This window comes from Berghia stephanieae, chromosome 1 (genome assembly GCF_034508935.2).
Source record: "Berghia stephanieae isolate SIO BIC M18660-M18661 chromosome 1, UCSD_Bste_1.3, whole genome shotgun sequence".
In the NCBI taxonomy this organism is placed as follows: domain Eukaryota; kingdom Metazoa; phylum Mollusca; class Gastropoda; order Nudibranchia; family Aeolidiidae; genus Berghia; species Berghia stephanieae.
The window spans coordinates 144,953,405-144,981,277 of record NC_088360.1 but is presented as its reverse complement, the minus strand read 5'-3'; the positions used below and the strand labels follow the sequence as shown (position 1 = coordinate 144,981,277).

General features: G+C 35.6%; 1 protein-coding gene across 16 annotated transcripts in view; it reads right to left on the bottom strand.

The window, feature by feature from the left end:
* LOC144963412 (uncharacterized) overlaps nt 1-27,873 on the bottom strand; it is a 59,541-nt gene that overhangs the window by 31,174 nt on the left and 494 nt on the right. For 12 of the 16 annotated variants that reach the window (XM_078897412.1, XM_078897406.1, XM_078897414.1 and 9 more), the window contains exons 2-18: nt 26,739-27,704; nt 25,386-25,546; nt 17,820-17,889; nt 16,912-17,168; nt 16,283-16,320; nt 14,989-15,145; nt 13,957-14,169; nt 13,168-13,272; nt 12,328-12,434; nt 10,495-10,648; nt 8,451-8,546; nt 3,587-3,679; nt 2,786-2,845; nt 2,006-2,071; nt 1,544-1,633; nt 1,207-1,302; nt 410-502 (exon numbers count right to left, since the gene is read on the bottom strand). In XM_078897412.1, coding sequence (XP_078753538.1) covers nt 410-502; nt 1,207-1,302; nt 1,544-1,633; nt 2,006-2,071; nt 2,786-2,845; nt 3,587-3,679; nt 8,451-8,546; nt 10,495-10,648; nt 12,328-12,434; nt 13,168-13,272; nt 13,957-14,169; nt 14,989-15,145; nt 16,283-16,320; nt 16,912-17,168; nt 17,820-17,889; nt 25,386-25,546; nt 26,739-27,471 — 2,589 coding nt within the window. In that variant the 5' untranslated portion in view covers nt 27,472-27,704. The remainder of the gene's footprint in view (nt 1-409; nt 503-1,206; nt 1,303-1,543; nt 1,634-2,005; nt 2,072-2,785; nt 2,846-3,586; nt 3,680-8,450; nt 8,547-10,494; nt 10,649-12,327; nt 12,435-13,167; nt 13,273-13,956; nt 14,170-14,988; nt 15,146-16,282; nt 16,321-16,911; nt 17,169-17,819; nt 17,890-25,385; nt 25,547-26,738; nt 27,705-27,873) is intronic. The other 4 variants (XM_078897411.1, XM_078897416.1, XM_078897415.1 and 1 more) reach the window with 1 other exon arrangement.

Below are 27,873 nucleotides of genomic sequence, written 5' to 3'. Positions count from 1 at the left end.
ATGCTATAATTACTTTTAAGAAAATGCTCACCAAAGTGTACAAATATCCTGCTCACTTTGGTGAAAAGAGAAAAATATGAGAAAAGTATGAGTATTCAGAGCATCTTTGAAATTTGAAATCCCAAAAATAAATGCATTTTTTCATGCTATCCTTTTAACGACAGAATGGAATTTTTTTCAAATCATAATTTCCCCAATTACTTATCTGCAGACATAACTATATTTTAAGAAGAGACCAGTTTCCAAGAAAAAAACTCAATTCGCATCACGGTTACTGCTCTCTTGGTAAAAACTGTAAGACATTGATGTCAGATTAGATTAAAATCGAACCTTGTCCATGAAGGCTTATTTTTTGAGAAAAAAAATTCAGATCGCCAACACCTTCATTAGTAACAATCAAAACACTTACTGTCGTAGCTAACACATTTCTGTATTCTGCAATCTGACTCTCTTGCTGAGAAATAACTGAATTCAATTCTTCAACCTTTTCATTTGATGAAGACTGAGGAATAATGGAATAAGTGAATAAGTGAAAAAATATGTTTATTTGCATTTATATCCACAGCACTTAACAGGGGGTCCCAAACCAATAGCAACTCTTTACAGTAAAGTGATGAAAGTTGTTTTTTTAAAGGGTATAACGGCGCTTGCAACACATTAAGGTAATATCAGCGCCAGTAAAAAGGAAGAAAATGGGATAGTAAAAAGTTCTAGAATTACAATTAAAGCACCCAAGAATAAGGCAGACAAAGGGGAATTGGTTCAAAAAAGGAACAGATGCAAAGTCCAAGAGCACACCACCACTGCACTCAGTTTGAGACAACCTAAAAGTCTCATCCAGACACAAGCACAGGTCCCCACTAAGAGGAACACACTCAATTGTTTATAAATCATATATAATACATAAACAAAATACAGTGCATAACAGAGATGATTTAGAAGGAAAAAAATATCATCTCCCAAATTAACAATACATTTGACTGTTTCCCTCCCAGCTAGGGTATCTGGCCAGGGCCAGGACCAGACCAAGTAATCTCATTCCAAGACAAAGACAGAATGCATGTTGGAAAACAGATATAGGGGGATAAAGGACACAGTATGTACCTCCCTGCCAACTAAGGGAGGTTAGGATCCCCACCCAGCTACTGGGAAAGATTAGCCTTTCAAAAGTTATGGAAATCAGATGAGAAATAAAAGAGGGATTACCTTATTTGAAGCAGCGGCTTGGCATTGCTTTAATTTTTCTTGCCATTTTTTCTCCTCAGAGTCTATGCTTTTCTCTAACTGTCGTAACTTGGTTTCCTATAATTTAAAATAAAGGAAATAAAAAAATCAATTTACTGAAATGTATCACAGGTGCTTTAAATGTAAAAAAAAAAATGTCCATTCATCCATTTAATTATTCATTCATGTTAGAAAACTTATCAATAAATTTTCATCTTTTATATTAAAAATTAAAAAAAAAGAATAAATATAACTGTTTATAATATTAACTAAATCTTTAAGTATAAATGCATATGGTAAATAGATGTAAAATACTTACTGTTTCTGAGACAATGCTTTGGTACTTGTCCACTTCGGACTTTAATCTTTTATTATCAGATTCTAAAGAGCTGTATTTTTTAGATTCATCCTGGAAATGAAAAAAAAAGGGAAAAAAAATAAGAAGATTAAAACTTAAGCGCACTTTTTTTTATATTCTGCATTCAGTTTAATATAAAAAATTACAGTTGAGTTATGAATTGCATATTTCAAACATGTATGTCGCACATATCAACCACTAAACCCAATGCGTGTAATGTGACACGAATGACTGAAGCAGACCAAATGGCACAAAATTTGAAAATTGATATTCCGAGCCCACAAAAATCCCTGCTATATTAATAGTGATCGGGTCAATTTTACGCTTGACTGAAAACATAAGTTCTTTTTAAAAAATTCCTTTCAATGAGACGTAACAGTTTCTCTCCATAACTCTTTAAAAATCAAAAGAATAGTAACTTACTGATATACTGGATTTCAACTTTGAATTTTCGTCCTGTAAACCTTTCAGTTTATCATTATTTGTACTCTGAAATAAAAATAAAAACAAACAAAAGACGATGATATCAACTGTAAATAAAGTAAGGAAAAATACTTTTCTATGAATGTAAGATAAGAGGTCTATATCAGGCCCTGAGCCATTATCTACAAGACTGAGTGACCTAAAGGTATGCATCTCGATATATTTATAGAAAGGTTTTCCACAAATATTCAAAATGTCACATGTTATCTATTTGACCCAATTACAACATAGTCTTCCTGTGATATGAAAATAAATGTCTGGGGGTTACCAGTTCAAGACCATAAGGGAAAATAATATTGGCTAATGTAAGATGGAAAGTGATTCTCTTTAAACACGTACATAAATCCCCCATTTGACCTCTCGGACAACCCCCCCCCCCCCCCCCCCCCAAAAAAAAAAAGATTATTTTCATTGACATGGGACATTTACTCAAGTACTATTATTATGAGTAACAAAAGCAAAACAAAAATAGATAACGGAATTATCTTAAATTCTGATACATTTTATTCAATAATATTCCCTTGCCACAACATATCAAGCTTGTACTTTTCATAAACCACCCAATCAGGAATAAAATTTCAAAACAAAAACAAACTTTAACCCATGACTCCTATAATAACTTGGTAAGACAGGCTAATATTATTTTCTTTAAATTAACATATAAAATAATGCGTTCAAATATTTGAACCATATTTCAATTCATTTCATTTTAAAACTTACATTGTTTGACAGCTCTTTGGAAGCCTGTTTTTCAAATGTGGACATCCAATCTTTGTGTTGCTGAAGGTGAAAGAGAAAAAAAAAAAAAGAAAACTCTCAATGGACAATTTTAATTTTTTTACTTTCTTACATTTCTAAAAGTAAAATGATTCAACACTTATGAAAATAACAAAATATTGTCAACAATTGTCACAATTTCTTTCAAAGCTTAACCATGGACGGACAGACCCATTTTAAAAGCACTGACGTTTTAGTCTCCATCAGGATCTGAACCCACCCCTTTTTGATTTAGAAGAGGTTGAATTGCCACTACACCAACAACCTAATGATGTCTTGGAGTTTATATGTGTTTCACATTGCAAACAGCACTTTTGGGTTAGATAAGCAACAGTTAGTGATGTCATTACATGAAGGAATAGACATAATGCCTATAAGGCGATATTACAATATTTTTTCAACAGAGACAACACAGTTACTGGCCAGGTTCTCATTTTACACCCAAGTTCAGAGACAGAATGTGAGTAAAGATCATATTCCAAGGACTCAACTTTGCACCTCCTGTGCCTCCTATTGGGAGACTAAAACCAGGAACCTAAATGAAAAAAAAAAAAAAAAGGTCTGAAGACAGGTGTCATATCACAAGACCACAACGCCAGCTAAACCAAGTAATGTTGTATACACACAGGTTCTGAGTTGTATATGGGTCAAATGAATTTCTCACTATTCTAAATTGCTGATCAAGCAATATTCAACATGGCAAAGAGTGCATGTCACAATAGGTATCGGGTATCAACAACTCACCAATTTATCAGCAACTTTGACTTGTGGAAACAGACGTTGAAGGACGGCTTTGTCATTGCTTTCTAATTCTGAAATTCCTGCTGTTGTTGCCTCCTTAAAATGTAAAAAAAAAATTTTTAATTTAAAAATTGGATTTTTCTTCCTTATTTCCCAATCAGTTCTCAACATTTTACCATAGAAAAAAATTTAATGAATCAACAGTACAAGAAAATAATAACGTATAAAATAAAAATAGAAAAGTTATCAAGCAACAAAGACTTATACGAACTTAAATATTCAGGTTAAGAAGCATAAAATCATCTGATGAAGGCAAAAAAATTTGAAGCAAGATAATGGAAATGTTCTTGATTATATTGTACTACAAAAATACCAGAAGAAAAGGCAGAGGGGGGAGAGAGAGAGAGAGAGAGAGAGAGAGAGAGAGAGAGAGAGAGAGAGAGAGAGAGAGAGAGAGAGAGAGAGAGAGAGAGAGAGAGAAGAGAGAGAGAGAGAAAGAGAAGGAGAGAGAGAGAGAGAAGAGAAAGGAGAGAGAGAGAAGAGAGAAAGAGAGAAGAGAGAGAGAGAGAGAGAGAGAGAGAGAGAAGAGAGAGAGAGAGAGGAGAGAGGAGAGAGAGAGAGAGAGAGAGAGAGAGAGAGAGAGAGAGAGAGAGAGGTAGGAGTCCACGTCACACGGGTACAGAGTGAATGGTTAGAAATAGGAGTGATACATGTTTAGTCACAACATATAAGAATGTCTCAAGAGATGCTCCACAGGCACCTTTTTCATTTGCAGTCTCATCTCATGTAGTTCCATATCTGAAGCAGACGTCGGAGGTCATCTTCCGCCAAGCTGATCCATCTCTTGCCAATTCTATTAAAGCAGCGCCACCTTTCTCAGCTTCATCTGTCCAAATTCTTATCCCTTTCAAATACGTTATTCTTTGTCTTCCTCTTATTCTTTTTCCATTCATCTTTCCAGTCAAGGCGAGTATTTCCAAACCAGGGTGGCGGATAATGTGTCCTAAAATTCCATTTGACGTTTGATGATTTTTGTTATCAGTGATCTTTTTCTGTTTGCCATTTCTAAAATTTCTTCATTCTTTTCCTTTCCATCCATGACACCCTCATCATTCTTCTGTAAAACCACATTTCCACTGCCTCCAGTCTTTTAACCATGGTCTTGTTTATGGTCCAGCTCTCACAACCATATAGCAGCACAGACAGTACATAGCAATCCAGGACTTTGATTTTTGTTTTCATGCTAATATTCCTGTTTTTCATAATTGTATGCAGCTGGTTGAATGCATTCTTCGCCATACCTATTCTTTTCTTTATTTCACAATCTGATTTTCCATTGGATGTTACATTGAAGCCTAAATATTTGAAACATTCAACTTGTTGTATTGTTTGTCCTCTGCTTGTTATTACACAGGCTGGTGGGTTATTATTTTTAGATACCGTCATACATTCTGTTTTAGATATATTCAGTTCCAGTCCCATATTTTCACTACTGACTACAACATCCAGTAATTCTTGTAGTTCATGTTCAGATTCTGCCAGTAGAACCGTATCATCTGCATACCTCAGATTTGTTACATTCTTTCCTCCAATACACACCCCTTCTTATGTTCGATATCTCTTAATATCATTTCACTATAGAGGTTGAATAAATCTGGAGACAAAACACACCCTGCCTAACTCCTCTTCTAATAGGTGTAAAACTGCTTAGTTCGTTGTCAACACGCATTGCTGCTTCTTGTTCCCAGTACAAATTCCGTAAAATTCTTAAATCTTTACCATCAATGTCCAAGGATGATAGAATTTTGAATAGTTTTTCGTGTTGTACTTTATCAAAGGCTTTTGAATAGTCGATGAAACACATATACAGATCTTTATTTACTTCAATACATCTTTCCATCAGCATTGATAATGTGAATATTCCATTTCTGGTACCCTTGTCCTCAACAAAACCAAATTTGCAGTAACTAATTCAAATACAGTAAATTTCAAAATTATTAATTTAACTCGTGACGCAGCTTAAAATTCATGTAGGAGTAGGGCAAAGTGCCAGCAGTCAACTGCCAATAGAGTGTCTCTTGATATATACTCAAATGTTAAGACCATATACGTATCAACATATTAAAATCCCATTTCCCTTTTTATTTTCTCAGTCAGGCTATGAAATTAAGTTAACGTTAACGATGAAATATACATCACTGTAACTCCGAAACACCAGACTCCTAAGCACTTAATATTCAAATTACATTGACTTAATCACACACACACACACACACACACACACACACACACACACACACACACACACACACAAGCCAGATGCCTAACTTGATTCTCAAACAATCTACCAAAATCAAAACGTAGGTTTTAAGCGAATGCTTAAGTTAAAAGTTTAAGTTGCAAAAGGCACACTATGCCCATTACAACAAATTTGTTGTATAATTTTTTTTTTAAAACCCTAGACATTAATTTATTCTGATCTGAAAGAGTCCTGACTGATAGATAAAGGTTCGAATCCCATCATTGCAGTTTTGTTGTTGTTTTGCTGCTGGCCAGGGGACTTTGAGCCTGTGCTCTACAATTCCATTTTTTGTAATCAAATTTATTTAGATTAGAGTATGGAGCCAGATTTTTATGCCGGATTCTGTGGCATGAAATGGACAGTAACAATTGCTTGCTACCCTGTGGATAGATCCTAGTTTGTATGTATTTAACATACTTCTCTTCAGATCTAACAAATTTGGTTACCCAATCACTGCTAGGTGGAAAAAGGGCTTTCTGCAATCAACATTTCCATTTGTCCTGAGTCGCAATTTTAATGTGTAATTTGAATTGAGACTCAGACTTTTGACTTATCTAAAACATCTTCCTAACATTTAACTAAGAAAAGACAATGCGATTACTGATCTGGTTTTATCTGAGGTGCTACTGCGTTTGTAAATCCATAGAATTATAGTACATATACTTTTGACTTATCTAAAACATCTTCCTACCATTTAACTAAGAAAAGACAATGCGATTACTGATCTGGTTTTATCTGAGGTGCTACTGCGTTTGTAAATCCATAGAATTATAGTACATATACTTTTGACTTATCTAAAACATCTTCCTACCATTTAACTAAGAAAAGACAATGCGATTACTGATCTGGTTTTATCTGAGGTGCTACTGCGTTTGTAAATCCATAGAATGATAGTACATATACTTTTGACTTATCTAAAATATCTTCCTACCATTTAACTAACACGAATCATGAATGATCTGTTAAAGCATTTTTTAAAAAGTATATCCATTGCACTTGTGACCCAAAACTTTAAAGAAAAGACAATGCCATTTCTGATCTGGTTTGATATGAGGTGCTGCATTTGTAAATCCATAGAATTAAAGTACATATATTGTTTTGTTTTTTTAATTTAAATATTACTAATGAATGTATTAGGTATAATCCAAGTGCTTCAAAATAACATTGAACACATTTATAAAAGAATCCCTACAGGCATAATATTCTGTAGTCCTTCAGAGCCATTAAGCCCATTGGGCCGGAATTTTATCCCAGTTTCCATAGTGTGAAATGGACAATAACAATTGCTTGCTACTCTTTGGATAGGATGTTAATCTATCGCAAAGTATTTTCTGCAAGATCTGACAGAGCCAGTAATCCAATCACGGCTGGGTGGACAGGAAAGTCAATTTAAAAATCTGGACTTCGGGATTGATCACATACCCAATGCTTGTGAAGCAAGTGCTCTACCTAATGAGCTATCAAGACCCCTGCAGGGGTAATATATAAAGAAATATTTTTATATATACTATGCGCCAATGATTAACTTTTAACAAAATCTAGAACTCGTGAGTTACAACTGGCAGTGATTTTTTCAAAGCTTGATGTGGGTATCCAAGAAAAAGGAAAAAAATGAAATCATAGGGGCTCAATGATTTGTAGATTTTCATTTATAAAAATTACAAAAGATAATAGAAAAAAATAAAATTACATAGAATAACTCAAACCTGAATGCAATTTTTGTATCTCGATCTAATCAAGTAAATAAAAGAGGAGGGAGTGCGAGATAAATGCTTTAAGCTAAACAATATAATTGGGGGAAGGGGGGGGGGGGGGGGGTACAATTATAAAGAATCACAAAAGATCTCTTGACTAGTATGGATAAATGTTTTACATTCATAAATCAGAGATTTTACTGTTAAAATGTAAATATGGACTCCTTAACTGTCAGCGTTTTAATCAGGTGTTTTGATCATAATGAAATGAGTTACAACCACTGGTAGTGACGGAGGACTTAATTTTACAAAATGCAAGGGTGTATAAGGGCAGTATTAAGGACAAGCTGGCTAACTCACATTACAAAAAGATTTTAGAATGGTTACTTTAAAATGCCTTTTTTACCATCTTAGATCTCTCTTATTTAAAGATCATCTCTTTTTTTTTTATATAGATTTCAAGAATGGAATGAAACATTGACAATGAGTAATGAAAGGAAATTTGGCTTGGACACTATACAAAAAATACATAAACAAATGAATTAATAACCGAGCAAAACAAAAGGAGAAATAATTTAGTTAAAAGCTTTTGTATGCTTTAACTAATGAAAATTGCTTTGTTTTTGTTTTTTAATTGGTTTTGTTCATTCCAAATTTGACAGCTAGAAAATATTTGTCACATGCAAGTCTTGAATTCATTATTTGAAGTATCCATGTGAAATCCGTTAACACAAAAACACCAAACCCTTTAAAAAATTATAAAGAAATGATTACAAAGGCATGTTTGCAAATGAATGAGTGAAAGCAAAAGCTGGTGACAATTGATGAAATAAAATAACGTGAGGAAAAATATAAAAGGATAGATATTTACCCTAGCCGATTTTAACGCCCTATCAACTTTTTCAGCCGAGGTTTTCTCAGCCTTTTCTAAAGCTTCCATGGCTTTCCAGTTCTTTTCTCGCAACTCCTGTAAAGTGCAAGAAAGAGGTAAAGCCCTTCTTAAAATAGAAAATATGATTTGATCCATATTTCAATTGAGTTCTCCTTTTGCGAAATATAACTTTTAAAAATAATGGGGTAAAATAAAAGTTGTTCATCCTTTTATCATGGTGATACATGTACAGTTGAAAGGTATAAAGACATCTCATTCAAAGAGCTTTTCCATATACATTAATTAAAAAAATTTTCCGACCCATTAAAATCTGGTTACGTGAATAATTCAAGACCAGCATTCATACTGTTGACTTACATTTTTCTAAAATGAGATTAACACACATTTTTTGACCAACAATGGAATGTTTTAACAAGATGACATTATGTCTTCCCCATACACATGTATCACCTCGACAATGCCTTTATAAATATTACAACCTTGTTAAACCCTGTCACCTTTATTCCAATTCTTTAAAACTTATAATTACTTCGATCTTAAGGAGAAAATGTTGAATATTCTTTTTTACTTTTGAAATTACTTAACACCTTTCCCTAAGATACATTTGACATGAATAAAAGAAAATTCTATTTTAAGATAAGGTGCTGATGTTTAATGAAAGCAAAAATAATATATTAGTTGAAAAATATGATATGGAGTAAACATTATTATTATTATTATTATTATTATTATTATTATTATTATTATTATTATTATCATCATCATCATCATCATTACTATTGTTGTTATCATCATTACTATTTACATTATTAATCATTAATATCATTAATGTAATAATTATTTTCTTACTAACTCTCTTCCATTTGAATAGCTTTTTCTGCTTCAATATCAATGCCAGATAATTAAAAACAGATAATGATTTTGAGTTTTGTCTATGATTACAACCACCCTATAAAAAAAGTAAGATAATAGAGAGACAAGTTCAAATAAGGAGTAGAATTAGATACCATGATAGCAATCTTTAAATCAATTCGAGACCGCTTCAAAGCCCAACCCAGACATGGGTTCTCCAGACAGAAAAAAGGATGGCAGTAGTAGTTAACATATTAATGAATAATAACACAAAATAGAGAGAAAAGCTTTACAACTTTCAATAAAACAACTGCAGGAAAAGGAAAACCCAATCAAATCTCTTTTGTCTCCGCAAGTGACCCTGGACAGGGCTCAGACGAAATTAAATGGTCCCATTCCCGAACAAAGATACAGAGCGACATGAAAAAAAAAAAAAGCAACAGAAAAGTAGAGGGAAATAGAAGAGATGGCAAAGTAGGACTGATAAACTCCTCGGCCCGATGAAGCAGATATTCTCCAATTTGGATGACATGAATTCATGAGATGATACACATACACACCACTCCTGGTTTACTAGTGACATGCAGACACAGCAGGGTTCTAGGTAAATAATGGATACAAGGAGATTTTTATCCATAGCTCCATAAAACGTTCTCAAATCATGAATGACAAATTCTATTTCGCCAGTAAATATATTTTTTACACCTATAAAGATCTATCCTTAAGAAATATTACCTAAAGTGCATTCAAAATGGTTTACAAAATAGCAGATAAGACTATTAGTCCCATTGAGGTCAATTCAATTGCTATACATAACTAGAGCTAGATGGTTAAATTTATTCTTTTACGTCCCATTTCAATACTTTCCGACAAATATTGAAATATGAGTGACTAAGGCCAATTATTTGAACAAAAATATTTGAACCTCCTAGGAGGTCTTCAGAGGTAGGATGTAACTTTAACGATTCCCTCAAATCTGCATGGAAAATTTACTTTTTACTATTACAAAAAAAAAAAAAAAACCTGGCAAAATCACTAAAGATTACAGCATTAAACAAGGTGCATAACCAAATCAAATTCCCCAAAAGCCCTATCAGGCAAATGCAACCATGGAAAAAAAAAAACCCCAACCTAACCTCTTGTCATAAAAGATATCAACTTGTTAACTTACATTATTCTTAGCCTTTTGTTGGGTCAGTTGATTCTTGAGATCATCGATTTCCGACTGGCGAGTATCCAACTGGACTTGTAAACTGGACATCGATTTCTTTTGAGCCTCAAGATTGGTCATGAGATCAGTGATTTCCTTTCTCTTCTCTGATAACCTAACGCATTGAGAGCATGATAACAGTTAACAATATATCAAAACTAGATCTGCACTGGTGCTGGATAGAATAATTTTTTGTTTGTTTGTTGCTTTAGGTCTCTTCCAACACAATTGAGGTTATATGAGAGACCGCTGAAACAAAAAAACAAGCAATCTAGCAAAAATAGTACAAATGTAAATCAAAATCATAACCTAAAGATATCATAAGCTAAATTATAAATAACCAAGGACAAACAGGCAGAAGATTTACAGAAAAAAAAAAAAATCCCCTGTCAAAAATACAGTCACAAACCGAAGAAGCAGGATAGGCTAGTAAAGAGAAGAAGAAACGACATCACTATCGGATCGTACACCCATGCGAACATCATAGGTATATGATTCAAGGGTGATGCTCCCATCCAACCACCCGCCTGGATAGAATAAGATTCAATTCAACAATTGATAAACATGATCGGTGAAAAGTCACTTTTCTTGTATTACAAACAAACAAAAAAAGGAAACTGAAACACAATAAAATTGCAAGTTAGTGTGCAAAGTAAAATGTGTATGACCTGTGAGTTAATGCATAAGTAATACTGAACAAGAGTAATGATAACAATTAAAGTGAATAAAAATGTTAATGGCTGTCTATGTAAGTTACACTGTAAATAAAAACAATAACACTATACTTAGGCTGATTATTTACATCATGAAACTTAAAACCTGTTTTTACTTTGAAAAATGGGTACATTGTTAATGACAAGAAAGGAACATCTAAGAAAAAGGAGAGCCTCTATAAGCAAGAAAGAATAAAACACCTCTAGTGTTGTATCCAGGAAACACACTGTACAATAATTCATCAATTCTTGAATCAATAACAAAATTCTTTCTTTACTCCCTGTGACAAAATTACATGGAGCGAGTATTTGTGTACAGTAAGACAACCTGAGATCAAGTTTAAGGATAGTGATACAGACAAGAGAGGAGCAATGTAATATCTTTGTCTATAAATTAACATGTAAAAGATAAATACGAAAGAAATCATAGATATTTACGAGAAAGCAAAACTGCTAATTTTACACCAAAAAATTCTATTCCAAACTTTTGTACCGCAATCTTATGAACAAAAACACCCAGTCCATGATCTATAGAAGTTTGTGGTTTTTTTAAGGGATTTTCAGCACCAGTAAAAAGGAAAATGAACGGGAGAAAGTTGCAGAGCTGAAGTTAAAAACATCAAAGAACAAATTAAGACAAAAGGGACTGGTTCAAATAGGCAGCAGAAGATTCCACAAGCAATGATCGTATTGCGACAATACCTAAAAGTCCCATTCAGGCACAAGGAACGGATCCCACTATGAAGACACATTCATTAAAATGTATTCATATCTAAAATCAATAATGTCATAATAGAAATAATTTAGAATGAAAAAAATATCCCTTAAAAAAAATAAAGGAACTACATTTAACTGCCTACCTACCTCTCAGCTAAGGACCCTGCCAGGACCAAGAAAAAAATGACAAATGTCAATCCAGAACAAAGACAAGAGCAACGGAGACAGGAAAAATAGATAAAGGGGAGAGAGGACATAGCTACAGTGACCTTTCCACCCACCTCAGGTGTCATAAGACCCTACCCCCATCCCTGGATTCTACTTCAGGAATAAACCCCCCAAACAAGTATTTTATGTAACATACTGTTTCTCATTTTCATGAATATCGCCATTGGGTTCTGGTACTGCCTGGAGCTTTTCTTTCACAGTCTTATTCTCTGTGGCCAAAGTCTGGTTTTCTTGTTGCAGACGCTATGTTCAGATGGAGGAGAAAAAAGATCAGTATATTTCAGATGTGTAACTGATTGGGCAGTAAGACAAACCCCTTCTCCCCAATGCCACCACTATTCATCTTTGTCTGTAATTTGTCAGGCTGCCCTTTCCTCTCATATCAACATCAATGCAAATAAAATAAATTTCTTCCCATAAACAAGAAAATAACTTTTCACTCAAACCTAACACCGACTATATCCGTAGTTTACCCGGGTAACTTTTACCCCATGCCTATTTATTACATTTTTCTGAGACAAATTATAGGCGTAGTATCAAAGCTAATGTTTTTAGTTTTTGCATGTTAATGGTAGTTGAATAAAACTATCTATATACATGCTCATTTTTAATACATTTTTTTTCTCCTGTTTTGAAAAGTAGCAAAAGTCTCTAGGATTGAGTGAGTTAAAAGGAAAAATCGTTTTTGTACTTTCTTGAAATCTGTGGAAATCCGTTACCAATATTTAAAGATCTCAATATCACCCAATAATGATATAAGTCTCTCCTGGACTGAGGAAAAAGTAAATATTCAGACTAATTTTGATTTTTCAACTCTGACAAACCAAACCCAGCATGAGCCCTTCTATATCTTTAATTACTTTATAGCTCAAAGAAGTCATAAAAAAAGTAATAAGTGACATTTTAAAGAGTAAATGAAAACAAAAAGATAAAGGCATTTCAATATTCAATGACTAAAATCTAGTAAACTGGTTACCTTCACATCATTGTCTTTTTCTGCATTGGTTTTGGTGAGATCTGACAACTGTTTCTCTAGATTTTTCAAATTACCTTCCAAGTCTTGCCTCTTTCTCTCAGAATTCTAGAGAGAGAAAAAAAAAAATTAAAACAAAAAAATTGTCCAGCAGTATTGTGTGAATTATATAGGCGAACAAAAGGACAAATCTAAAATAGAAATATAATTTATTAATGCAATGAATGGAGGCATCATTTTTATATTGTCAAACTTTCCACTCATTCATTCTTCACGTTTTACATTAAAAACAAATTTTGAAATGAATCGAGAAACCAGGAAATCATACATGCTTGTTTGTATGGGTTTTACAATACTTCCAAAAATTTCAAGTCACCACAAGCAATAGGGCTGCACTCGACACTCAACAACGAGAAAGTAATACAAAGCGAGAGTGGAGAAAACAGAGCAGAAGTAGATTCTAAGAGTGATCTATCGTGTTACCCACGTACTTATGTACCCAACCAGACAAAAGCAGAAAAAAGGAGGGACAATTCAAATGGTGAAAGTAAAGAAAGAAAGAAAGACAGATAGTCAGATAGAAAGAAAGATAAATAAATTTTTAAAAAGAAAGAGAAGAATAATGAATGAGATGGAAAGAAGGAAAAAGACAAAAAATGAAAAAGCAAGAGCATATTTGTTATCCCCCCCCCCCCCCCCCCTTCCCAAAAATCAAAAATAAAAAAACAACATCTTGTTCCCCATCATAAACATGGACACATATTTCACTACAAACATTACATATACACTAACCTGCAACTTAGAATCTGCCTCCCCAGATTTGGTCAAATGTGCCTCCAATTCTTGTAGTTTGGCTTTCAGTGTGCTAACTTCTGCCTGGGCTGTGGTCATGGCTCCTGTTGATTTCTCAAGCTCAGCATTCAAAGATGCATTCTTGGCTTCCGATTTCCTCAGCTCTTGGCTCACTTCCTCAACACGCTTGCTTATGAGATTGTCTACCTCTTTCTGTGGAGGGAAAAAAGTGTCATCTTCGCTAACCAAAAATTAAACAACAATGCTAATAGAAACCAAATCATCTGAGAAAAAGGACAATACTTTTTTTGCCGACAGGATTCTTCAGATGGTGCAGTATTGGCAGCTCTGCGTTGGTTGTCACTGTGACTATGTAAAAAAAATAAAGTATGCAATCTGTAGCTGAGATTTCAAGCTTTCTTTTGATGTATAGCTTAACGTATTATTCCTAAAAATGAGGGAGTTATTACACAAATTGCAAAACTTTCCAGCCCACCCTCATAATATAACAAGCCTCCTCATGGGTTTTCAACTCAAGATGAACAGTGTTGAAATGACAAATGAAATTAGTGGACAAAATAGCAGTGCGTTGCTAGCCAACAAAACGATGAGGATGATTGTAGAGGATTTTGCCAGCTTTCCCCGAGGATAGCGGAATTCCACTATATAATGAAAGAATGAGGTCTCTGTTCATATACAAAAGATCAGATATGAAACAAATCAAGCGTTATCCAGATTTATATTAATAAGTTTCATTGTACAGGAAATATCTAATACATCGATTAATTGTTAATAAAATCTGACAAAATACTTGAGACAGATTCAATGGTTAAAAAAAAAGACCCAATATTTTCACCACTTGTCAATACTATACAAAATCTTATACTGTGGAGGAAAATAAATTAGTAAAATCTGAAAGTTTATCAGCACATGCAGCAGGCAGGTCTGTGACCCAAACAACATGAGAACGAATTCAGTAATAAGAAAGTAGGTACAGCTCGATCGATGATACTAACACATCATTTGACTTACCTGATCTCCTTCCAATTTCTTCATCTTGGACTCGTAGGTCTTTATCTGACTCTCCAATCCCTTTCTTGAGGCATCACTTGCCTTCAATTTTGAGGCACTTGCAGCCAAATCCTTATCCGCATTCTTTAACTTGTCGTTCAAAACAGCATTCTCTTTACTGAAACCAATACCAAATATTATTACCTCATTAGTGCTTATAATTCCTTTACACAGCAAAAAAATGAATGCAATCACTTCTGCCCATTGACATGTTTAAAATATCTAGCGACTCATCTAATCTTTATGATTTTTACAGTTCTCTATTCCATTGGAATTAGATGCCACAAAACACAAACTAACAAAACAATCCGAACAATGAACCAGAATTTCAAGAAAAATATCTATATCAACCTAAAATTCAGGAGTTTCACCCTATCTAAATGTCATCCCTTAGAAATACAGAGGAATTGAGGTAGTGTGACTCAATAATACAAAAATTATTATACTGAAATTGTCAAAAGTTATCAAGGCATGTAAGGACCTTGAAAAGAACTTTGTAACACATATTTTTAACATGATAATACACTGCAACTTCTGGATAACGACACCCCCGGGATAGGGATATTGACCTCTGGTCTCAATTTTTTTTTGCTATATACTACTAGTTTTTTTTTTTAAACAAATAGCGACATATTAGTAAAACCCTTGCTTAGCGACATCATCATAGTAACAAACAGCAGTTGAAACCGATGCTTGATAACCGATCATCTTCATCTCGTACTCTTAACCAATACAGCGCTTTTTTCCCCACTCCCAATGAGATTGCTTTGTTACCAATAAATCAGATCACATGTTTACTACACTGCAGGGAATCAGCACCAGTTCATATGGAACCTAAGCATATCATATTGGTACTTGATTTTCTTGATTTACTCCTAGTTTTGTTAAATAGCTATCGAGCACTGTTAAAAATCAAAACAATGACAATACACATTGGAGAGTGAAAGTGCAACTGGTTTACCCTTTGTAAACAGGAAAAATACACATTCTAACGTCGTTAGGATGTGTCTAGTCTCTGGCATTGGTCCGCGGATTGCAATGTATGTATTCATGGGTCTCATCATGCCACTCCCCTTTTCCGCCATCTTGAAAACCCCGGAATAATGACACCCCTGGATAACGACATAATGTTCCAGTCCCGGGCAATGTCGTTGTAAAAGGGTTGCACTGTATTACAATGAAAAGTTATCATTGATCAATGTTGCAAATTTATAAATCTGATCAAAACCTTTGCGATCAATATCTCAATACTTACACTTTCATTGAAAGGGTATCCTCAAGAATCTTCTTTTCCTATGAATAAATAGAAAAGATAAATTTAAAACATAATGATAAAAAAAAGCAAAGATAAATATAATCATTGCAAGGAACTGTGAAAAGAAGCAAAATCTTTTTGTTTTCATTTTGATATAAAACAAACTATACTAATCTCTAAGGAATACATGCATAGTGTCAACCTCATGACCTGATAAATATGTCACATAAAATTGGAATGTTGCCAAGCTCCATTTCAGTGGAGGATAAAATAGAAACATTGACCTTTATATTGCGAAGCAAGAGATGACCAAGCGATTTAAGCCCACTTGGACAACATGTTTTTCCTTGTGCAAAAAAAAACAAACTTAACTGCTATTGCTCTCATAGTAGGCCTATCACTGAACTGTTGCTGATGTCTTATCAATTTCAGTAATATCTTGACCTCAAAGAAATTATTTTTAATTTTTATCTACAGGGTGTCCCAAAAAAATGAAAACAGTTTTTAGAAGCCAATAACTCAAATGTGAATACATTTTTTGGGTCACAGATACACAAAGTAATAGATGTCATGATTTAAAGAATTCAGAGCTAAACCACTAATTTAAGAAGCTGCACCAGAATCCTTACATCAGATAGCTGACTGTACAAAGTTTTATCCACACTTTGGTCCTGGTTCTTCACACGATTCTGCAAAGCATTGGTTTCTGCAACATGCTGCTCGTGGGTCTTTTGCATCCGTTGATGTAGGGCATCCATTTCATTCTTCTGACGGATCAGTTTGTTGTTCAGATCCTTTTCCATAGCAGTATACTTAGATTTCTCATTCACGAGTTCACTTTTGATGTCTTTCATACGAGCATTGACATTCATCGACATCTTTTTCTCTGCAAATATAAAGACAACGCAACGCTTACAGCCACCAAAAAAAAATAAAAAAATTGTTTTTAAAAAAAAGAACAGAAAAAAAAAAAATTTTTTAAAGAAAAGAAATTCTGACCAAGGAACTGTTATATCAGGGAAATATTGAGAATTAAAATAAAGTCTAATTTATGAAATTGGAATTAATGTCTTCATTGCAGAGGATGTATGTTTTTTGGGAGTTTTTTATTTTTATTTAATGAATAAGTCAAGATTTCTCAATTCTATATATTTTGACTTAATATTCAATTCTGGGCATCTGGTTGAACTGAGATAAAAACCAGATTGTGGCAGAGGTTACAATTGTGGTACAGTAAAAACCGGTTATGCCAAATTTCAAAGGACCTGCCATATATTTCACTTTAGGCATTTTTAAAATTTAAGAATTGTGCTCTTCACTGAACACCTGATGACAAAAGAAAGCAAAGCAGGCCAAATTAGACATCTCCCTATCAACTCTTTGTGACAGACAAAGTGGAGCACCTTCAAAGTCGCCCTACACAATAGAGGATGTAAAAGACAATTAGACAGATAACATATGGCACAGACCAAGCTTACAAAAGCTTGATTGTCTATCAAGGATTCGACAGGACATAAGATTGGTTCATGGCACTAACCTTCTTGCAGAGCCTGTTCTTTTTCTTCAAGTTGCTTCTTCAGCACAGACACAGAATCCTTTTGTCCTTTCTGTTTCATTGAAAAAAATATTTTTTAAAAGAAAACAGAAAATAATATGCAGATTTTATATAATTTTAAAAATTTGTATGTAAAATAGATCTCGCTGAAAGTAATTTCTGAAAAACCACCATTGCTATGTCCAAAGAAAGTGTTATTTATGGTCTCTTTCATACTACAGAAGCTGAGGTGAATTTTGGCTGTAAAGGATTACTAATTCAATATTGATATTGAATCTTCTCGCTCCCCTCACCAGAAACACAAAACTTGAATGAAATATCGGACATCAAAACTTGTTCATTTTCGAATTGGATTTATGTAATTTCTGCCTTCGAGAGGATTCCGGCTTGTGTGTGTAGAGATATCTAGTTGAGATTAGTTAGATACTTATCAGATTGGAGTGAACAACAAGATACAGTGATACAGTACAGCTTAGACTTAGATAGATCTAGTCATTTAACAAGTAAGAAGATGAGCTTAAACAGCAGTAGTAGGAAATGTAGATCTGGCAGTGCCAGTACTAGTAGTGGCAGTAGTAGGAAAGAAAGCCCTGCACCGATGAGTACAAATAAGGCAAAAGCAAAAGCTGAGACTGAGACTTGCGGAAAATGTGAATATGTATGCAAAGAGATTGAGAAATGCTTACAGTGCGAGCTCTGTGACCAGTGGTTTCATACCTTGTGCGAAAAGATAGATGATGACACCTATCAACTGTTGAAGAAAGACTCAGAAAAAGAATGTCCGCTGCTGCATTACTACTGCTCTAAGTCCTGCAACAAAGTGGCCTAAAAGTTCTTGGGCAATTTCATGCAGCTTGAAAAGGAAGTAGATAAACTCAGGAAAAAAGTAGAAGATGTAGATAAAAGTGTGAATATCATTCAAAAAGGTGAATTCACAGAGGAGATGATAGAAACAGTGAAATCAACAGCAAAGGATGAGATAGAGGCCTACCCTAGGTCTGAGGCGAGTGATTTTTTTTGTTTGTTGCTTTAGGTCTCTTCCAACACAATTGAGGTTATATGAGAGACCGCTGAAACAAAAAAACAAGCAATCTAACAAAAATAGTACAAATGTCAATCAAAATCATAACCTAAAGATATCATAAGCTAAATTATAAATAACCAAGAACAAACAGGCAGAGGATTTACAGGAACAAAAATATCCCCTGTCAAAAATACAATCACAAACCAAAGAAGCAGGATAGGCTAGTAAAGAGAAGAAGAAATGACATCACTATCGGATCGTACACCCATGTGAACATCATAGGTATATGATTCAAGGGTGATGCTCCCATCCAACCACCCGCTGAGGCGAGTGAGATTAAGGAACGACTCAAGAGAAGTACAGAAGAAAAGTCAGATAGAGTAAGACAAGATATAAATGAAATGAGGAAAATTAATGAAACTGAGGAGAAGAAGCAGGCAATGGTGAAAAAGAACCTGGAATTAGAAGAATAGAGAAATGAAAGGGCTAAGAGAGTGAAGAATGTAATTATGTACGGTATACCAGAAGCAAAAGATGGCGACAACAAAGAAGACATAAGAAAAGCCCAAATGGTACTCAAAGAGTTGCAGGTTCATGGAGACAAAGACAGCCTAAACCCTATAGAGCAAGTGATCAGATTGGGCAGAAGAGAAGATAGACCAAGACCCATGAAAATAAGTCTGATGTCAACGGATCAGCGTAACACTGCTCTTAGGAACAGCAAACAGTTGAAAGACCATAAACGGGAATGTTTACAGAAGGTGTATATTGGAGCTGACCAAACAATTATGCAAAGAGAGCAGGCCAAGGAGTTAAGAGAGGAGCTGAAGAGAAGACGAGAAGCAGGGGAAGATGTGGTCATATATAGGAAAAGGGTCATTTTCAGGGAAAAGTTTAGTGAACAAATAAGAAAGAGAGACAGCGATGTTGGAGGAAATGACTGGGACTGGGACGAGGAATGACTATATTGGAAACGTGTCAGTCCAATTGCCCAAAATGTTTCTGAGCAAGGACTCGAAGACAACAAGAAAATTCAAAAAAGAGAAGTACCAGTAAATGATAAGGAGGGGCAGCACGTGAATATGAAAAATACTCTGAAGTTCATGTACACGAACGCAGACAGTGTGATGAATAAGAGAGAGGAGCTAAAGGCTATGGCAGAAGAAGAAGATCCAGATGTGATAGCAATAACAGAATCTAAGCCAAAGAATGCAATAACACACCCAACCATAGCAGAGTTAGGTATTGAGGGATACACTATATAGCTAGCAGAGATTTTGAAACTTCCGGCAGAGGAGTATACTTATTGGTGAGGGAGAACCTCAAGGTTAACCCCATAGAGGAACTCACAGATCACGACTTTAGGGAGAGCGCTTGGTGCTCGATTGGAGTAACTGGACAAAGTCAGATACTAGTAGGAGTGATTTATCGGAGCCCAAACAGCACAGGAGAAAATAATGAGAGAATGTTGGAGATGACAAGGAGAGCATCACAAAAAAAGCATTCAGAGATAATTATTATGGGAGACTTCAACATGCCGGAACTGGAGTGGAAAGGGATGGACAAACCAAAAGAGGGAAGCCTGGAGGAAAGTTTCATAGAAACCATTGAAGATCGCTACCTACAACAGATAATAAAAGAACCCACAAGACAGAGAAAAAACCAGAAGCCCAACGTATTGGACTTGATATTGATGGAGGAAGAAAATGACATTATTGACCTAAGACTGAGCCACCCACTGGGAAAAAGCGACCATGCGACCATATTCCTAAAACTGAGGGCGACATCAGAGACTGTAGATGCAAAACTGACACTCAGATATAGGAAGGCTGATCTAGAGAGTATGAAAGAGGAACTGGGGCATATCAAATGGGAGGAAATACTAATCGAGGACACCGTAGGAAACAACTGGAGTAGATTTACCAGAGTACTTAACCAATGCTTCGAGAAAAACATCCCGAAAAGCAGAGGGAACCGGGTTGGGAGAAGAAATCAACCTTGGATGACGCAGGAAGTGAGAGAGGCATTGCGGAAGAAGAAGGCAGTAAATAGAAGATACTCTAGAAGCAAAAAGGAAGAGGATTGGGACAAATACAAAAGAGTGAGAAACGCAACTACTAAAATAGTCCGACAAGCGCATCAAAAGTATGAGAACAAGATAGCAGAGGAAACGAAAGAAAATCCTAAGGTATTCTGGAGTTATGTAAACAGTAAAATGAAGACAAGACAGGGAACCTGTGACATAAAAAAAGAAGATGGCACTTGGGCATCTGAAGATGAAGACAAGGCAGAGGTGCTAAATCTCTTCTTTGCAAGTGTCTTTACAGTGGAGAACCAGAAAAACTTGCCAGATATTGCTAAAAGGAGTAATATAGATACTACACAATGGCCGATTACTGAAGAGAGAGTAATGAAGAGACTACAAAACCTAAAGGAGAGTAAATCACCTGGACCTGACAAACTTCATCCTAAAAAACTTAGCAGAGCAGCTAGTAGAACCCCTAACCAAGATATTTAACCAGTCGATGAAAGAAGGAAGACTACCAAGGGAATGGAAAGAAGCTAACGTCACAGCCATATTCAAGAAGGGAGACAAAAAATCCAGAAAACTACAGACCAGTGAGCCTGACATCTGTCGTCTGCAAGCTCATGGAACAGCTGATTAGAGAAGAAATGGTTGATCATATGACCAAGAACAAACTATTCAGCAAAGATCAACATGGTTTCATGGCGGGAAGGTCTACAGTAACAAACCTACTTGAAACAATGGATGACTGGACGAGAGACCTGGAATTAGGCAACAATTTAGATGTCATATACCTCGACTTCAGAAAGGCATTTGACAAAGTTCCACACTGGCGCCTAATCAGGAAATTGGAACAGTATCAAATTAATGATCAGACAGTCAAATGGGTCCGAGATTTCCTCAAAGATAGAAGACAAAAAGTGATAGTGAATGGAACAGCATCAACGGAGAGACTGGTAACAAGTGGAGTTCCACAAGGAAGTGTACTGGGACCAGTTCTCTTCCTGATTTATATCAATGACTTGCCAGACAATCTATCATCTAAATGTAAAATCTTTGCCGATGATACTAAGCTCTATGGAGTAGCTAATACAGAAGAAAGAAACACCTTACAACAAGATTTGAAAAAGCTTGAAGAATGGTCCGAAATATGGCAGATGGAGTTCAATGTAGATAAATGTGCAGTTCTTCACCTAGGAAAAAACAACAGAGAAGGGATGGACAAACCAAAAGAGGGAAGCCTGGAGGAAAGTTTCATAGAAACCATTGAAGATCGCTACCTACAACAGATAATAAAAGAACCCACAAGACAGAGAAAAAACCAGAAGCCCAACGTATTGGACTTGATATTGATGGAGGAAGAAAATGACATTATTGACCTAAGACTGAGCCACCCACTGGGGAAAAAGCGACCATGCGACCATATTCCTAAAACTGAGGGCGACATCAGAGACTGTAGATGAAAAACTGACACTCAGATATAGGAAGGCTGATCTAGAGAGTATGAAAGAGGAACTGGGGCATATCAAATGGGAGGAAATACTAATCGAGGACACCGTAGGAAACAACTGGAGTAGATTTACCAGAGTACTTAACCAATGCTTCGAGAAAAACATCCCGAAAAGCAGAGGGAACCGGGTTGGGAGAAGAAATCAACCTTGGATGACGCAGGAAGTGAGAGAGGCATTGCGGAAGAAGAAGGCAGTAAATAGAAGATACTCTAGAAGCAAAAAGGAAGAGGATTGGGACAAATACAAAAGAGTGAGAAACGCAACTACTAAAATAGTCCGACAAGCGCATCAAAAGTATGAGAACAAGATAGCAGAGGAAACGAAAGAAAATCCTAAGGTATTCTGGAGTTATGTAAACAGTAAAATGAAGACAAGACAGGGAACCTGTGACATAAAAAAAGAAGATGGCACTTGGGCATCTGAAGATGAAGACAAGGCAGAGGTGCTAAATCTCTTCTTTGCAAGTGTCTTTACAGTGGAGAACCAGAAAAACTTGCCAGATATTGCTAAAAGGAGTAATATAGATACTACACAATGGCCGATTACTGAAGAGAGAGTAATGAAGAGACTACAAAACCTAAAGGAGAGTAAATCACCTGGACCTGACAAACTTCATCCTAAAAAACTTAGCAGAGCAGCTAGTAGAACCCCTAACCAAGATATTTAACCAGTCGATGAAAGAAGGAAGACTACCAAGGGAATGGAAAGAAGCTAACGTCACAGCCATATTCAAGAAGGGAGACAAAAAATCCAGAAAACTACAGACCAGTGAGCCTGACATCTGTCGTCTGCAAGCTCATGGAACAGCTGATTAGAGAAGAAATGGTTGATCATATGACCAAGAACAAACTATTCAGCAAAGATCAACATGGTTTCATGGCGGGAAGGTCTACAGTAACAAACCTACTTGAAACAATGGATGACTGGACGAGAGACCTGGAATTAGGCAACAATTTAGATGTCATATACCTCGACTTCAGAAAGGCATTTGACAAAGTTCCACACTGGCGCCTAATCAGGAAATTGGAACAGTATCAAATTAATGATCAGACAGTCAAATGGGTCCGAGATTTCCTCAAAGATAGAAGACAAAAAGTGATAGTGAATGGAACAGCATCAACGGAGAGACTGGTAACAAGTGGAGTTCCACAAGGAAGTGTACTGGGACCAGTTCTCTTCCTGATTTATATCAATGACTTGCCAGACAATCTATCATCTAAATGTAAAATCTTTGCCGATGATACTAAGCTCTATGGAGTAGCTAATACAGAAGAAAGAAACACCTTACAACAAGATTTGAAAAAGCTTGAAGAATGGTCCGAAATATGGCAGATGGAGTTCAATGTAGATAAATGTGCAGTTCTTCACCTAGGAAAAAACAACAGAGAAGCAAACTATATAATGAAAGAAAAACCCCTGCAGAAATCCAATGGGGAAAAAGACCTAGGAGTATTTATTGATAGGAAGCTAAACTTCAAGAAGCAAATTCAAGATGTTCAATCTAAGGCTAGTAAAACACTCGGAATAGTGAAAAGAAATTTCAAGAATCTGAAAACAAAACACATGACTACCATCTACAAGACTATGGTTAGATCAAAGCTGGAATATGCTAACTGCATATGGTATCCGAAGTTTGAGGGAGACAAAGACTGTTTGGAAAGAGTGCAAAGGAGAGCAACAAAACTTATCACACACCTGAAAGACAAAACCTACTGTGAGAGATTGAAAGAATTAAATCTCCCGACCTTAGATTACAGGAGAAGAAGGGGAGATATGATCCAAACATATAAAATAGTTAAGGGAATAGAAAGGGTAGAGGCAGGATTCCTTAAACCAAACAAGAACATTCAGACACGAGGAAACAGCAAGAAACTGAAAAAAGAACGTTTTAAAACAAATGAAAGAAGGAACTTTTTTTCATCTAGAATTGTAAATAACTGGAATAAACTGCAAGAAACCACAGTATCAGCAAAAAATTTGAATAAATTCAAAGCAGAGTTGGAGATAAGCAACACCCTAGGAAACAAGTTCAATTTTAAAAATTGGTCCAATCATTAATAGATGAGGAGGAGCGAAGGAGACTACACCAAGTCTAAAAGCTCTATACAGAGGTATCCAGGTAATTATCCAGGTATGAGGTTTTATATAAAATTTGGTTCGATCCTGTCTGCTATGACAAAACATTGGGTGTTAGTATTAGCCAGTGAACCAGCTAAATGTTCAAATTAAAATTTCTTCTCTAGTTTTAGAAGTTTAAGAAGCAGAAAAAAACTCCCTAGATTTCGAGTTCAGCACCCCCAACAAACACTTTAGGTCACAAGGGCCAAAGAAAATGAAACTTTGAGCACATTTAGTGGATAGTGGATTATACAAATGCATGTGCTCGTGCACCCAGTCCGATGTAAACAAAAGTCTTGCAATGACGTCCACCTCCTCCAAATGATGCTGCATCCACTTGCTGGTAAAATTCTCTACAAAATTGAAGTGTGATGCCAGATTATGGGGTTTTGGGTATGTTTTTTTTTTTTTTCTTACTTCTGTCTCAACTATTTATTATTCATTTCATGAAAAGTAATAAGACATAATTGAGCTTTATATAGGGCAATATCCACTAAATGTGCTCAAAGCGCTTTACAAGGGGTCCCTGGTCAACAGCAACATTTAACATGTAGGACAGGACACGACGCCTGTTAGGCGATATTACAATTTTTCGGACAAAGACAACTCTGTTAACGGCCAGGTACTCATTTTACACCTGAGTACGGTGAGAGAATGTGAGTAAAGAGCCTTTTCCAAGGACTCAATTATGCGCCGAGCGTGAGGCTCGAACCCAGGACCTTCCGATCTGAAAGCGAATGTCATACCACTAGACCACATAGCCGCACATAAGCAATAGAGTGAATGTCGCTAAGGCTGCAGTTCATAGGGTCTATATGAATGATATGGTCCATAGTATAGGGAAAAATATATGGAAAGTCCAGACTTACTTTATTCCAGGAATCTTCAGACATGGCAGGCCCTGATGGAGTCAATCCCTGTTTGTTTAATAGAATCTCAATCAGAGTCTGGACCTCGTTTTCTGACAGTTTGGCAGATTTCACATATGTGATCACACGTGGTGCTGTCAAAGGATTACTGCTGCTTTCATCTGAAAGTTGTAAAAATAAATATATATGATGAAGACGCTGTGTCGCATTTAAAATGCAGTTATTTATTATAGATCCTACCTTTCAATACAGGGGAATATTCATTAATTAGCCCACTTCTACTTCAAAACAAATGAGATTCATCAACTTCGTGTGATAAAGAAAAAAAGAAAATAACATACAAACAATATTGCAGCCCATTTTTCAAAGAGCTAAAATGGGACACCATAACGCACAATATTGTAATGAGCCAAAACAGTAATATGTTTGGACTATTATATATATATAATATAATCTAGATTTAGAGATTTGTTCCTTGTTTTAATTCGTTTGTCAAAAAAGCATAATCCTGAGACATGCAAGGGTCATTTCCATTCATTTAAAACAGTCTATTTTTTTTCTTCTTTAAAATGTTTCTCAAGATTACCAAATCGGGACAGTCCCAATTTTAGCAGGACAGTTGACCACTATGATACAATAAAATGTCAATGATATGAAGAGGAAGAAAATCAGTATGCTACTGTTACATCTTATCGTCCATTAAAATATGAGATGTGGAGGTTTTCGGTCACCCAACAAGATCAACTATCTGGAAAAAGTTTATTGTTAGGCATAAGTGTGAAATGAGTCGTATAGCCCCTGACCCAATGTGTATCCCAATTTCTGTAGTATTAAACTGACAATTAAGATTGCTTGCTACCCCTTGAATAGGACACTAGTCCATAGTAAAGTATATTTCTATCAGACCTAACAGACCAGGGAAACCTGCTGGATGGACACAGAAAACTTTAAAAGCATATCAGTGTCTGTACCAATGTCAAGACCTCTCTAACATGTGTTAGATAGTCCTTTTTTACATCATCTATGTTAATGGTGTTCAATCGAAATGCAATGACAGAAAATTACTTTTTTAATTACAAAAACATTTGACACTGAAATTTAGAACTTTTTCAACTGCTACTGAGACTGAGAAGAAAATGCATGAGATGAAGTACATAGTATTAGTTATATCAAGAGTACTTCAGGGCACTGTACTGTATTGAGACATTTTTATGGGCACCAAACATAATATCTAAATCTAAAGAGTCCTATATCACAAGTGTGAATGGTAACAAGAATACAAGGTATTCATACATACTTAAATGTTGATGTATAATTAATATAATGAACTAAGTAACAAAATTAAAATCTCACCAGAGGGCTTTGTCTTGGTGTGTCCTTTAGGCTCTTCTTTCTTGTCAGATTTTGCTGGGGGCATGTTCTCCTTGTATTCAGTTTTAGACTTCTTATCTTTAACCGAAGGGGCTGCTTTTGTTTCGGACACCTGAGCTTTTTCAATCTTTTCAACTACAGGTTTCTTTTCAACTACAGGTTTCTTCTCAACCACAGCTTTCTTTTCAACTACAGGCTTCTTTTCAACCACAACCTTCTCCTTTTCATGGATCTTTTTCAGTTCCAGTTCATCTTTCGGAGGAGCAGCAGATTTCAGGAGAATTTCAACAGTTTTATCATCAACTAAAGGTTTGTCATCTCTGTTGTGTAAAATGGACTTGCCAACTTTATCTTTCTTTCCCCGGTTGCGAACTTCACCAGAAGGGGCACTGAGGCCCAAGGTCTCAGTTGGTTCAATGATCTCAGGTTCAATCTCCAGTTGTACCATTTTTTGCACCACAGGAACTTCTGGTTCTACAACAGGAGCTTTTTCTTTCACTTTCTCCTGTTTGTTCTTTTTCTTCTTATGCTTTTCTTTTTCAGACTTTTTCTCTGCTTTCAATTTCTCTATTTCCTTCTCTTGCTCGCGACGTTGCTCCTCTATCACCTCTTCAAATGTTTTTTCTTTCATTGAGAAAGCAGAGATGAACCATATCAACAGCGCTGACAGGATAAACACGGCAAGGCCGATTAAAACCTGGGTTAGTATATCCATGTTGGTAGTTGGCTTAATTGCCCAGTGCAGAAAAGATTAATCTTCTTCGAGCACAGACGTTGATGAATACTTTTTATCTTCTTTAATTAACTTCCAAAATCCGAGTCTATCTTCAAGTCTACGCTGAACTGCTGAAGACAGAAAACGCCACGCCCCTGTCACTCTAAGTTGTGTAATGACGATCCATACAAGCTCCAGATTCGCAAGACATAAAGAGATTCTCTACAGAGAACCTGCAAAGGGAAATAGAAAGTAAAGATAAGATTTAACCCTTATCACTGACACGTAGACATTGCACACCGGTCAGTCATAGATCACCTCTATACTGCACGACAGCACTTATTGAAATGAGAAAAGGATAAATCAGTAAACAGATGGCTACATATCTCCATCAACCGGTGG